Source organism: Abramis brama (assembly GCF_963993115.1).
Source record: "Abramis brama genome assembly, chromosome: 25".
Classification (NCBI taxonomy): Eukaryota; Metazoa; Chordata; class Actinopteri; order Cypriniformes; family Leuciscidae; genus Abramis; species Abramis brama.
Window position 1 is genome coordinate 28491220 of NC_139987.1, and position 14669 is coordinate 28505888.

At 37.7% G+C, this 14669-nt stretch overlaps 1 protein-coding gene and 1 long non-coding RNA gene across 2 annotated transcripts in view; one reads left to right on the forward strand and one right to left on the reverse strand.

Annotated features, from left to right (window-relative positions):
• LOC311076070 (cell adhesion molecule CEACAM5-like) overlaps positions 1-13989 on the forward strand; it is a 121420-nt gene extending 107431 nt beyond the window's left edge. The window contains exons 10-14 of the mRNA XM_084103937.1: positions 4428-4518; positions 11821-11866; positions 13287-13370; positions 13458-13517; positions 13724-13989. Of these exons, the coding sequence (XP_083960063.1) occupies positions 4428-4518; positions 11821-11866; positions 13287-13370; positions 13458-13517; positions 13724-13750 (308 nt within the window). The 3' untranslated portion in view covers positions 13751-13989. The remainder of the gene's footprint in view (positions 1-4427; positions 4519-11820; positions 11867-13286; positions 13371-13457; positions 13518-13723) is intronic.
• On the reverse strand, positions 1583-3330 carry LOC311076775. The gene is made up of 2 exons (XR_014604701.1): positions 3056-3330; positions 1583-2401 (listed from the first exon to the last, which is right to left on the reverse strand). It is a non-coding gene; the product is annotated as an uncharacterized lncRNA (long non-coding RNA).
• Positions 13990-14669: the final 680 nt, after the last annotated feature.

Consider the following 14669-nt stretch of genomic DNA (forward strand, 5'->3'; position numbering starts at 1 on the left):
CTCTCAACGCTTTCTCCGGTCCGCTATCAATCCCAAAATGCACTGCGCGAGCGTGAAGCTCGACTTCCATAGGAATGAATTGAAAACGCTCGCTCCGCTCCGCTCGCACCGTGCCAGTGGACAAAAGGTTGGGCAGTTCTCGACTTTATGCAAATATCAAGCAAAAAACACGGTCGACAGCCAATTGCTGTGAGGTTCGGGATGTGACGTCTGTTTTGAGAGTTTAAAAATATGCAAATTGTGCCGGAGTTTATGCTGGATTTAGTGCTTAAACCATTTTGTTTACAAATTAGACGCTTTGCAGTTGTTATATGTTAAAGATTTTATTTTGGATGTGTTCATTGTGATTATATTGGCTGGGTTTATAAAAGTTTATAAAATTGAAAGGATCTTTGCTTGGTGCATTTGGAAACAAAGCTTGTCTATTTCTAAATGTAATCGCGTGCATCGCTGATGATTATACTGTCCGTGTGTTGAAAAAAAATGAGATTAAACACACTCGCAACAGACACACCCCAAAGCGGAGACGTTACAGCGTTGCCAGCGGCACTGAGCGGAGTTTTGCCGCTGTAGTGTGTCCACTACAGCGGCAAAACTCCGCTCAGTCAAAGATCCTTTCAATTTTATAAACTTTTATAAACCCAGTCAATATAATCACAATGAACACATCCAAAATAAAATATTTAACATATATATAATATATATCTCATATATATATATCTCTCTGCTCGCGCGCGGAATATAATGCGCGAGCGCGAATCTCTCTGCTCGCGCGCGGAATATAATGCGCGAGCGCGAATCTCTCTGCTCGTGCGCGGAATATAATGTGCCTAGCGCGAATCTCTCTCAGATACACGCTGCTCTTGTAAGAATTTTCTCTGGGCTCGCTCAGAGAATATGCCTGCACTTAAAACGTGTTCAGTGCAATCGCGAATCTCTCCTCTTCGCTTAAAGTTAGCGTGTATGTGCTTAGACTGTGTCCCGTGCGTTTGCGCATGCCTATAAGTACTCTTCTCTTCAATTTCTTTTTATTTTTTATTTTTTTATTAATGCCAAGGTATCAAAAATATACAACGGAATAAAGAAAGAAAAGCAGCATATATATACATATAGCCTGTACATATGCTCATAAAAAGCATATGTACATATGCATATGTTTACTTGTGGGCTGATCGCAATCACGTGATACTGTTATTACACCCCAGCAAACATTTGGACGTTTAATGACCGTTGACAAGACGTCCGACAGAGACGTCCCGTCATGGTTGAAAAATAGTTCCAAAATGGAAGTTGAACCGACGTCTTTGACGTCGTCTGGCCGTGAATTCCACGTCTTTTCTGGCCGTGAATTCCACGTCCACGTGTTGCTGCATAATTTAAGTGTATATATAAGCCTGCATATAAAATAATCACACACCTATTGTGTAACATCGTGAAAGGCAATCAAGTCTTGAGGTTTACACATCTTGAAAAAGGTCCAAAATTGGTCTAGTCAGACCTGAATGTCAATAAAACGTGTTAATCACGTGTACATCACAAACAAGAACACATTATTTGTGGACATAAGCAAAAAAGAAGCATGTTCTGATTTAGCACAACATTTTATTGATCTTGAACAGACAAAATTTCTCTTTTATTTTTTTCAATGTTTAACATTTCGTGAGCTTAGAATTATAAGGTTCTATCTCCACTTTTGGTCGAAATTGAGTTTTTGACAATCTGATCCATTAGGTGTTTATTAATGCCTGTGTGGTGTTATTTTTGTAAAAAAAAAAAATATTTTGTTAGCAGTTATTAATAAAATAAAAAGGTTCCATCTCAAAAAAAATAAACTGAGTTTAAAAACTTTGATGCTCAATAAACTACCCCAAACGGAGATAGAACCTTATAATTCCAAGCTCTCGATTTGTTAACCAAAGTAAAATACCAATTACAAAATACTGAATTATTATATAAAGGGATAGTTCACCCAAAAATGACAATTATGTCATTTACTCACCCTCATGTTCCAAACCTGTATGAGTTTCTTTCTTCTGCTGAACACAAAAGATGATATTTTGAAGAATATTTGTAACCAAGCAAATAGAGCAACCACTGACTACCATTATTGGAGAAAAAATTATTATGGTAGTTAATGGGAAGCAACATCTGCTTGGTTACACACATTCTTCCAAACATCTTTGTGTTTAGCATAACATAGAAAGGTATACAGGTTTGAAACATGAGGTTGAGTAAATTATGACAATTTTCATTTTTGGGTGAACTATCCCTTAAACACATTGTTTGGCTCATTTTTTGTATCCACCACCCCCAGCTCTTCCTGGAGCGTGTTTCAGGTGTTCTGCCATTGCTGCATCAGTTTCAGTGTCTGTAGCATTTGTGCTCCACCTCTTCACAGCATCTAAGGGAAGAGAATATATTTCTTTTTAAAAAAAATTGAGATAAAAAATTTAGGTAAATGACATGCAAAACCATGGAACAAGATGAATGAATCATGAATGAAACATTAGAAAAAGGTAATCAACATGCATTACATTTTATTGTATAAAAGATGTTCTGCTTTAAATTGGTGTTGGGGAGTGGGGGTAACAGCATTTGTCCCCTGCCTCTTGAATACCACTGTGGTGCCCTTGAGAAAGACCCTTAACTAGGTGTGTAACTGTGAGAAAGTGAACAGGACATTTCTGATAAAGACAGGTGGGCTGTGATGTCCCCTGAATAGACATGTTTAGCAATTCTAAAATTACAAAATATTTTTAAAGCAGTTACTGAAAACATGTTCAAATCCAGCTAAACATTTCATTCTATTGCAGACCATTTACTTTCTGAAAGAAACTCTCAAAAGGCTACATTAACAATTTACAGTAATAACTTTGACTATCATTAAACATACTTTATGGTATACCGTTGTATAAGTTCAAAGTCTACTAGCTAATTTTAGCCAAACTCAGTTAGCCAATTTCAGTTGACAACGTGGGCATCATTTCTTTCGGTTCATTCATGTCAAACAAATAAAACTCTAGCACGTTAATCTAATAATACAAAATGTACGTACCCAACAGTAGATTTCTAATAATATTCCTCCTCTCCTCGTGATTGTTCAAACTTCAATGTTCCCAAGTGTGAGTCTATGGGGAGAACGCGTTAACATCTCGCGAGATAATCTAACCTATCGCAGGATTTTGTAATGTCGCGAGATCTTTTGTTACATCTTGGCAGCACAGTTTTGGCAATTACATCCAACTCAGACATAAATGGTGACCGGATATATTTCTGTTTTACATGTATGCATACATTCCATAAATAAATATCAACGAATACATCAGGTACAACAGGTTGAAAAATTTATTTAAACAAGATAAAGTAAATATATTTACTTTGTATACAAATCGTGTATTTCATAAAGATAATTCCTGTTTTTTTTTGTTTTTTTCTCTGTCTTGCTTGACTAGACGTGTAAAGGACGTCAGTGGACGTCTTCACAACCTCTTAAAAACTACTATGGGCAATTAAATTAATTATTGCAGTATTAACCATGCAAGGATTAAGCACAGCTTTTGCATATTTCACAAGGATTTCATAGAGGGTCATGATGGACTATAAATGCACGTGTAAAAGACGTCGCCAGGTGACGTCCTCTCACCCGATACACTATATATTGAACTACACGTAGCTAAAAGTCAAAATAACAATTATACATGCAATCCCAGAACTGTAGACATGTACAAATGTATCTGAATGCATTTTTAGGAAATGTTCTGTGTTACATATTTTTACTGATTTATGCCGTCATACCGCGACTATTTTTGGCCAGGGACACGACGTTGCCGTCGGACCAATGTTTGCTGGGACAGCGCTGGGAGATCCAGTGAGAAATTGTTCGAATTCACAGCAGAATTAATAATATCGCAGCAAGATCTAATTGGAAGCATCCAAATTCGGCACAGAATTCTATTATAACCCACACATGTCAGATCAAACAGCGCTAATGTTAAAACCAGGACAACCTTAAGCTTTCACCCAACTCGGAAAAGGCATAGCCAATTACAAACTCTATCGCAACATTTATTGCCGAATCACTTCCATTTGTTTAATTAATAAAATATATTGGAAGTAAATTCATTATGGATCATTACAAATACTTTGTTTTAAAAGTACCAAGTAGTCACACAGTGAGAAAAAAGAAAATCTGTATAGAAAAAAAAGATAATCTTTTTATCATCGCAGTCCTCAGAATCGCGATCGAAGGTTTGCCTAGAGATTCCCATCCCTAATACAGAGTGGACGCTTCTGCTGTCAGGCTCACAATCAACATCTCAGAGATCAGACGCTGTAACTGTCACAGATTAAGGTTTTATTTTATAAAGAGTTCAAGACAGTTATGCAGCTTTGAGAGTTAATCTGAACTCAAATTCTTCATCTTTCAGTGCATCATGGTCATGGCTGGCTCGTCGGGTTGGGGATCACTGTGGCGTGTTTAGGATTCTTCATCGTCATCATCATCATTCTGTTTATAATGTAAGTTTGATTAAAATCATTCTCAATTGCAGTGAGTGAATGCAGTTCTCTTTCAGACTAGTGCAGGTGGAAATGCCCGTTATACACAAACGTTATAAACGTCACAAACGTCATGTGTGAGTTCATGATGGTTCAGTAACTGTGACATTAAATCCTCTAAACATTGACTGTGATTTCTGCTTTAGACCCACCACAGAATGTCTTAATGTCATTCTTAGTTTGTAGATTTAATTATGATCTTCTCCCTCTTTCAGATCATAGTAATGTTGGTTTGCTCGTCTAGGTAATGATCGCAGTGATATATGCAATATTCACTATCATGATCACCATCATACTATATGCAATGTAAATAAAAATGTATTAACAAAGAGTAATATAATTTGCTTTTAGACTAATGCAAAAGTACATGTGAATATTATGGAAGTTTTTTCCTAACATAATTAAAATTAAAATTAAAATGCTTAAAAAGATCAAATAATAAATCAAACTCTCAAAATGGCCGCACAAATGACAAATCAAATGCAATTTTATTTCCTCATTCGGATTTGATTTTTAATTTTCATTATCAACCCAGTATAAACCTGTCATAATTAAATCTATAAGTCAATGCTCAAATCATAAATCAAATGCTCAAATTATAAATTATAAATCAAATGCTCAAACGGAAGCCGGAAATGATAAATCAAATGCAAATGAGGAATGTCAATAAAGTAGCGTGGGCGGAGTTTGAGACAGAACGGGCCGGGTACCTCAGCCGCTATCTGTGTACTTTACTGTGTTTACCTCATCGACGACATCGATTTTTTTGTATATAAACAGGGTTCGTACAAGGTGCTTAAAGTGCTTGAAGTACTTGAATTTGACTTTTTGAAATTTAAGTCCTGGAAAACCCTTGAAAACAGGCATATTTTTGAAGAGGTACTTGAAAAGTGCTTGAATTATTAAAAATAGAGATGCATCGATGCCGAGCTCATGTACTCGTACGCGTGAAAATGCTCCGATATACCAACAACCGATAGGCCTATAGAGCTGGTAAGTCCCGCCCCTTCCACTAACCCCACTGGACCTCTAGGTTGAAAAATCGTCAATGCAAGTGAATGTGAGAAAATAATTATTTTCTGGTCCCGTTTGAATTTTGCCATAATGTGAACATATTTTGTCTGTGAATTTTTAATATAATTTTTCGTGTGAAGAATGCTACAATTTAGCGGGTAGAAGTTTGATACGGTTAGACTGTGTGAGAGCACTTTGTGGACTACAACTAGTTTTTACATCAGACGGGAATCTGAAGAAAGAACAGCCCATTTGGTTTGAATGGTGACATTTGGGTACAAAACACACAGGCATCTCGATCTGTCTCCATAGATGATCGCAGCATTAGCACCGTGATTTGACAAGTGGAGGGAAAATGTGTTACGGGGTGACGTCACATAGGCGACATGTAGTCTTTCTCGTTATGTCTTTTCCACAACTGCTAGCCAAAGAATCATACAATATACTGTCAAACTCGTAACATGAAAAATTATATAAAAAATTCACAGACAACATATGTTCACATTCATGGCACAATTCAAACAGGACCAGAAAATAATTATTTTCTCACTATAAGAAATTATGGTCTGTTCCAAACCACTTCAACTCCAATATATATATATCAAAATGTTCCTTCACTTAAAAGAGCTTAATTATCATATAGAGACGATTACATCCAATCTCAGTAATATGAAAATAGTATCACAGAGGCACAGGTGTCACCTATAGTTTGGGAGTGACAGAGGGCAATCGAGAACCATCTTGATTAAAGGGACTTCAAACAATCTTATCACTTTAACCTTTGACTGTTCTTATTTGAAAGAATAACAGAGAACCTTCTGTGGGACACTAGGGACCATGGGGTGTCTCAATTTCATTAACATACAGACCACAGCTGTTGCAAGAAGAGCAACTTCATTTACATTAAGACCAGGATAAAAGGTTTAGGATTGGGTATGTTCGGGGTTCATTCTGATGCCGGTGAACCCAAGGTGCTTTGTCTACCTTGCCACTGCTATGCTGTAATAAACTTCATTTTTGAGATCTTCGACGTCCACATCATTTTTTCTTACATTGGCGAGCCAGACCCAGTCGACGGATTTCCAACAAAAAAGGGAAAAGGTAAGAAAAAGCTGTTTTCTTTCATTTATGCAGTTTTTGTCAAGGAATTCCTCGTTTTAAAAAAATCTAGAAAAGACAAATTAAGGACAGAAGAGATCGAATTTGGTTTATTCAGTATTAGCAGGAGGAGTTTTAAGCCTATTCCGTACAATTTTGTTTAAGATTCTAACGTAACTGAATAAGCCCGAAGCAGTGTGGTGACAGAGTTATATTGGAATTGTTGTTTCTAAAGTAATTGAAACAAAGTGCTTAAGTGTAAAGTTTCTAAAGTAACTGAAATTTGGTGTTGGTCTCTTATAATTCTGTTAAGATTCTAAAGTAATTGAATAAACCCGAAGTACTGTGGTGGCAGAGTTATTTCAGATTGGTTGTTTCTAAAGTAACTGAAACAAATGTATATGTTTCTAACATACTTGAAACCGATTGGGAAGTGGTAATGATTCTGAGGAAATTCTAAAGTAATTGAATAGACCCGACGCAGTGTGGTCACAGAATTATTTCACAACGATTGTGTGTTAAAGTGTAGGCTAGTGAGTCCGACGCGCTGTGACTCTGTGAAGTTTAAAACAAGAACCCGAAGCAGTGTGGTTTTGCCCGACGTACTGTGACAGTGTTACATTTCTTAACTGTTTTGCGTAATGAAATTTAAGGTCCAATGGATTGTGGCTGTGGTTAAGTTTAGAAGCCTCAGGTAGTGTGGCTATTTTGATCATTTGTGTCCTAAGTACTGGAGCTGTGAATAATTAGACTAACGGATATCTTAAAGGAACTAGTTAATGTGTAGTCATTTAAATCAGACTTTGTGAATAACTATTAGATCACGAGATATTTTAAAGCTTGATAAGACTTTTGAAAATGGAAGAAATGATTGTTAAATACATCGTTAAACACGGATCTCAGGGAATGTTTGACGGAATAGAGAATATTGTTGATAAACCGTACAAGTGGGCTATCTCTAAGTTTGAAAATGATCCCAAAATGCCTAAGAACAAAAATGGGAAAATTGCTAATGCGCTTCAAGCACTTTTTGCTTCATACAAAGTAACTAGGAGGAGAGTAGATGAGTTAGAGGCTGAAAATGAGCGACTCAGTGTTGGGGTAATTTCTACAAAAAATGACCTGGCTAATGAAACGATATGGAAAGAAGAAAAGGTCAAGATGCAGAATGAGATTTCACTTCTTAGAACTAACAATAGTATGCTTAAATCATCTGTGGAAACATTGTCTAAAAATTTGGAGGAAGCGAAGGCGACTTGTAAGTTTATGATAAAGAATGGCTCAACAGAGAAAAACCCTGGTAAGACATTGTTAGGTGTCACGTTGTGTAACCCAGTTCCAGAGATGCCAGATTTGCAGGAAGACAGTGCTGTGGGTTGGGAACAAGATTATCAGTCATTCAGTAGCCAATACTCTGACTGTAGAGTTAGATTTCCGATGGCACCAGTTCATTCTACTACGACTACGCCTGCTAGAGAAGGAAGGGAGGAACCAATGACCACCACCATAGTCCGAGGATTTAATCCAACTGAACTAGATGCTGTGATCAAGAATATTGGGAAATTTGATCCTGCCAAACAAGATCCATTAGATTTTCTGAAAAACTTGGAGGAATATACTGAAGTGTACAATTTTACTGATGGTGATGCGTGCGTTTTGTTAAGAATGTGCTTGCCTGAGACTTTGTCTGGAGCCTTAACTAAGAAAGTAAAGGACAGAAATGCTAATAAGTCGGAGAGGAAAAAGGCACTGCTTGAAGTCTTAGGTGTGATGTCAGTTAATTGGGATAAAATATCTGAGATGCACATGAGGAAAGGGGAGCATCCAGCAGCATTTTCAGAACGATTACTGGAGATGTTTAAAACTTTCAGTGGCAATCCGGACATTACTAAGAATGATGTCACTTTCAAGTCTGCCTTGATTAACAAATGTGACAAACTCACCCGGTCTGCTGTGACAATGCATGTGACACCACTATCTGAATATAATGACATTATTGCTAAAATGACAGTTTTACAACAATAATGTTCATGCAAATAGTCAAATGAAAGCTGCCAAATCTAGACATCCAGTTTCTGCCTTTGGCGAGAGAGAATGTTCTATTACATTGCCTAATGGTTTCTATCAGGGACCAAGGAGATTTGCAAGAATAAATTCAGAGGGTGTTATTCTTTGCTATGCATGTGGAAAAGCTGGTCACATTGCTAGACATTGTCAAGACAGTGAGAGACCTCTTCAAAACTTTGTCTGTCATGCATGTGGAAAGGATGGTCACATTGCAAGGCACTGTTTAGAGATAAGAAAGGAAGATAAGGAGGTTGTTTGTTTTGCTTGTGGAATGATGGGGCACAAGGCAAGACGGTGTCAATTTTCACACAAAAGAAAGATGGACTATCGTTGTTTGCTTAAGAAAATAGGCAATTTAGAAACCCAGTTGGCACTGTTGGAAGGAAATAAAGAAGTCATTCACACCTTGTCAAATATATCACTGCACCAGCAACATGACTGTAGCTCAGTCACAAGCAAATGCTGATGCAAATTAGAATAAGTTTTTGATAGTAACACATTGTAGAGAAAGGTTTACTATCAAAAGGGGGATGATTCTTTATGATTCTTTGATTCTTTATGATTTTTGATTCATTATGATTTTTTTTTTAGCATTGATATGTAGTTATAATTTTTATAAATGTTTAAATGACATCAATTGTAAAGTGAAATTTTATGATGTTTGATGTGGGGTGGGGCAACTTCTTTTTGATTATCATTTCAGATAAGCATAAAGATGTTTGCCTGAAAGGAGTAACCTCATGTAGAAACATGGCGTGGTCGTTTGAAGGACGAGAAGGAAGTAGCCTACTGTAGAACCAGTGGAGCCAGGGGATTTTCTCATGAAAAATTACAGAATACAGAGATTTCCAGACCTGCAAAATCATGAACTGCAGGCCTAAAAGACCTAAAAACCCTGAAACCCACCATGGGATGGATGGAACTGATGAAGAGGCACAGACTCGAACAACACCAGTGACTGCTTCTTCTAGAAGGACTTATGGTCCAAGTGGAAAAAAATGGACAATGAGAAGAGAAAGAAAAGGAGATTTCAGAAACAAACCATTTCTGAGACTATGGACAACAGTCTTTCCACAGAGGGAAAACAAGTGGATAAAGGATTTCCACACGGAGAAAATGGACACAAACACACACGTGCACAGTACACACACGCACATTTTATTGTCTATTGATTGTTGATAGTTTGAGTTATCAAAACTAAACAATATGCTAATATCACTGAGGCAAAGGAAAGATTGAGACATTGTGAGAGCCCAACAAGGCCTTGAAGAAAGAAAACAAATGCTTGATGGACACTTTGAGATATGACCTATTCTGGTTTAATTTGGAATGTCACATTTAAAACGGCTGTATGTATCTTTCTTATTATTTGCCAATGCATAATGTTATTTGTTCCAAGTTGAGATGTAAGATTGAAGATAATTCTATGATCAATATTGAATGTTCCAATTGGATATGATGGTTTTTGATTACCTCTTAAAAAAAAAAAAAAGATTTTCTTTCTTAACACAAAATATGATAATTCTGCTCAAGTGAAGTAGAGCCATAACTCAGTGTGCAGGAGGTGTTTGATCCTATGACGGGTAAGATTCTCTGATGGCCATAGATGGGAACGACCTAAGCCATGGGCTACACCGCCACTGGGGCACCTGCCCACCAGGTTTCGGGAGGTGTTATCTATGAAAAGGGAGTGGTTGTGATGCTACTTTGGGCCAAGAGCATCAAATGGGGGTCTATAAGAAATTATGGTCTGTTCCAAACCACTTCAACTCCAATATATATATATATCAAAATGTTCCTTCACTTAAAATAGCTTAATTATCATATAGAGACGATTACATCCAATCTCAGTAATATGAAAATAGTATCACAGAGGCACAGGTGTCACCTATAGTTTGGGAGTGACAGAGGGCAATCGAGAACCATCTTGATTAAAGGGACTTCAAACAATCTTATCACTTTAACCTTTGACTGTTCTTATTTGAAAGAATAACAGAGAACCTTCTGTGGGACACTAGGGACCATGGGGTGTCTCAATTTCATTAACATACAGACCACAGCTGTTGCAAGAAGAGCAACTTCATTTACATTAAGACCAGGATAAAAGGTTTAGGATTGGGTATGTTCGGGGTTCATTCTGATGCCGGTGAACCCAAGGTGCTTTGTGTACCTTGCCACTGCTATGCTGTAATAAACTTCATTTTTGAGATCTTCGACGTCCACATCATTTTTTCTTACATCACATTCACTTGCATTGACGATTTTTCAACCTAGAGGTCCAGTGGGGTTTTACGGATGGGCGGGACTTACCAGCTCTATAGGTGTATAGTAACACAGCTGTGGTGCGCAAGCTGATAAGAGAAAAACGCGCAGTGGATTGAGCGCGCACCGGCACAGATGCGCGAGCTGGTCGAGCACATCACTTTAAACATACATCAGTGGAAAGTTTTGTAGTTCAGTCGAATGTCAGTGGTAAATGATTGGCAAAAATATGGCTGTTTTCCAGGACTTAAATTTCAAAAAGTCAAATTCAAGTACTTAAAGCACTTTAAGCACCTTGTACGAACCCTGTTTATATACAAAAAAAATCGATGTCGTCGATGAGGTAAACACAGTAAAGTACACAGATAGCGGCTGAGGTACCCGGCCCGTTCTGTCTCAAACTCCGCCCACGCTACTTTATTGACATTCCTCATTTGCATTTGATTTATCATTTCCGGCTTCCGTTTGAGCATTTGATTTATCATTTGAGCATTTGATTTATGATTTGAGCATTGACTTATAGATTTAATTATGACAGGTTTATACTGGGTTGATAATGAAAATTAAAAATCAAATCCGAATGAGGAAATAAAATTGCATTTGAGCATTTGATTTATCATTTGTGCAGCCATTTTGAGAGTTTGATTTATTATTTAATATTTTGACCATTTGATTTATCATTTAAACAGTTGTTTTGAGACTTTGATTTATTATTTGATCTTTTTAAGCATTTTAATTTTAATTTTAATTATGTTAGGAAAAAACTTCCATAGAATATTGCACTAAACAATGAAATGACTTGTTTGCGTTTCTTTTTAACAGTCGGAAGAAAAGGATAAACTGTAGATCTGCAATACACGAGTATGAGGTGAGATGGCCAAAGAACCACAGAATGATACTAATAAATCATTTACAGCTTCTTTGCACATGTAGAACACATAAGCCCCTTTCACACAGCGCTTTGAACCCGGCAAATTGCCGGCAAATTGCCAGAACGCCTTCTGTGTGAACACAAACACGATCCGGGATTGATGCCGGGATTGATGCCGGGTTGGGGACCTAGTAACATTGCCGTGTTCAGTCCCGGAACGCACGCTGTGTGAACAAAAGCCGTAATAATGCCGTGTCGTAGTGATGACGCTGAAGCCGGGATCGTTCGCCAGCTGTGAAACGGCAGGTAATGCGCAAGTTTATGATCGAATCAGAGAAAGAAATGCACAAGCGTGGTTTCATGAGATCGCAGCTCATGAGCAAACTGAAGACGCTGCCGAGACATTAAAGTCACATCGATGTCACGTGTCTTTACGGGATTTTTACGGGTTGTGTGTGAACGCACTCTCTGATTCCGGAAAATCACTGGCAGTGTGAATGAACCAAAATCAAACGAACCCGGGTCAAAACCCGGGTCACTTTATCCGTGTATTTTCCGGAATCTCTGTGTGAAAGGGGCTTTATATTGTCACGAACTGCTCTGAGACACGAAGCTTGAGGATCCAAATGCAGTTTATTTGAACAGAGGGTAATCCAAAGACATAATCCAGAAAACAGGCAAGAGGTCAAAAAAGACCAGGTAATCAGTCCAAACAATAACAGGGTCACAGCGGTTACAGGGTCACAGGGTCGCAGAGGTCACAGGGGTTACAGGGTCACAGGGTCGCAGAGGTCACAGGGGTCACAGGGTCGCAGGGGTCACAGGGTCGCAGAGGTCACAGGGGTCACAGGGTCGCAGGGTAACGGTCGCAGAGGTCACAGGGTAACAGGGGTCACAGGGTCGCAGGCGACACAGGGGTCGCAGGGGTCACAGGGTCACGGGTCACAGGGGTCACAGGCAAAAAGGAAAATTCAAGGACAGGCAGAGATCAAAACCAAGAATACGGGAATAACAGACAAACGCTCAGAATTGCAGTACAAACACTAAACAAGACTTTGCAGAGAATGAATGTGAAAACCAGGCTATTATAGGGTGAGTAAACAAGGTAATGAGACACAGGTGAAAGTGATAATGGATGATAGTCTGAACTGAGGATTATGGGGAATGGAGTCTGTGGATGTGTGGTGATTGTCCGGGTTGGTTGATGGTAATCCCAGGCACTCTCACTAGTGATCGTTACATACATACATATACATATACATATATATATTCAGGATTGTACATGGTTTTATGAGTAGAGACTGTGGAGTGATTACACTTTTGATTGTCATGGTAACAATTTGAAATCTTTTACAATCTTTTTTTTTTTTTTTTTCTAAATTTAAAATGGTGAATCCTTCTCTCTGTTCTCCTGTAGAACGATCCCAGACCTGATCCTAGTGAAGGCACATATGCAGCTCTTGACCAGTCCAGATCATCTGACCTCTACGACACACTCACAGTAAGAGAAATATCAAAAACTACATGTGCAAAAGAGTTTGTGCATTCAAAAGTCAGATAATAAATAATCAATGTGTTTTTGCCATAGACTGTCCATCCCAGACCTGCTATTCCCCAGCCGGGCTCTCCTGAATATGAGAATCTGTCAGTAAGTTTCTCAAGTCTTCTCAATTTCATCAGAAAATAAAAAAATGTCCTCAGTAGTCAATCAACTCAACAGATACTAAACAGTCTTTTCTTTCTGTTACAAGATGGATTATATGAGTTTCACTGACAGAAATATATATTTTCTGAGATTATTTGTACCATTTGTAGTGTTGATTTATGTAAATGTGTGTCTTATTTCTGTTGTAGCCACAGCAAGCCGCCACAGTAAGATGAAGCACAAGCTAAACTTTAACTTTTGTCCCATCGCTGGACACATCCACCTCACAACTACCAATGAAAAATGAAACGCATTGTAAGAGTTTCCATTTTGCAGAAAGTAATGGATTATATTCATGTGACATGAATAAACAGTCAATGTGTAATTAATAAATGAGTTTAGAGTTGTTTCTGTAATAATTTATACATTTTATCTGTGTATTAAAGGATCCACGTTACAGATTTTTCTTTTTATTCCTTTTCAAATAAAACATTAAATGAGAACAATTATTCTACACAAGCCTTATTCTCTGGTAGTCATCCTAAAATAAATAAATATAATTTATGAATTATAAGCAGATAACAGCTAATATATAATATACACTGCCTGGCAAAAAAATAAAAAAGTCGCTGTTTGAATTTAAGTAGGCAAATATATTACGAGTCTATGATTGGATCATTATCGCAGTGATTATTATGTTTCTAGGATGTTATATGTTTGGCAACAGTTTTTCTAACCCTAATTGATGGAGTTTGTAGCTTTTCCTTTTAAACATGTATGAAGACACATCATGGCCATATTCCAGGATTACAATGTCAAGATTCATCAGGCTCAGATTGTGAAAGAATGGTTTGGAGGAGCATGAAGAATCATTTCCACACATGGATCGGCTCCTCTGAGTCCAGAGTTTAAAAGTCTTTAGGTTGTGCTGGAGGAGACTTTACAGAGTGCTGGACTCGACAATACAATACAAGATCCTGACCAAAACATCACAACATTTATTTCCATTAAGAGATTGTAAAGGTTTTCACGATTAATACCGTTCCAAATTATCCTATATCCTATCCAGGACATATAGATAATCCCGCGGTAACTAAAGAGCCTATCCTTTAGTCGTGCCTTAAGAGTTAGGCGATCAGTCTCTACAAATTCGTA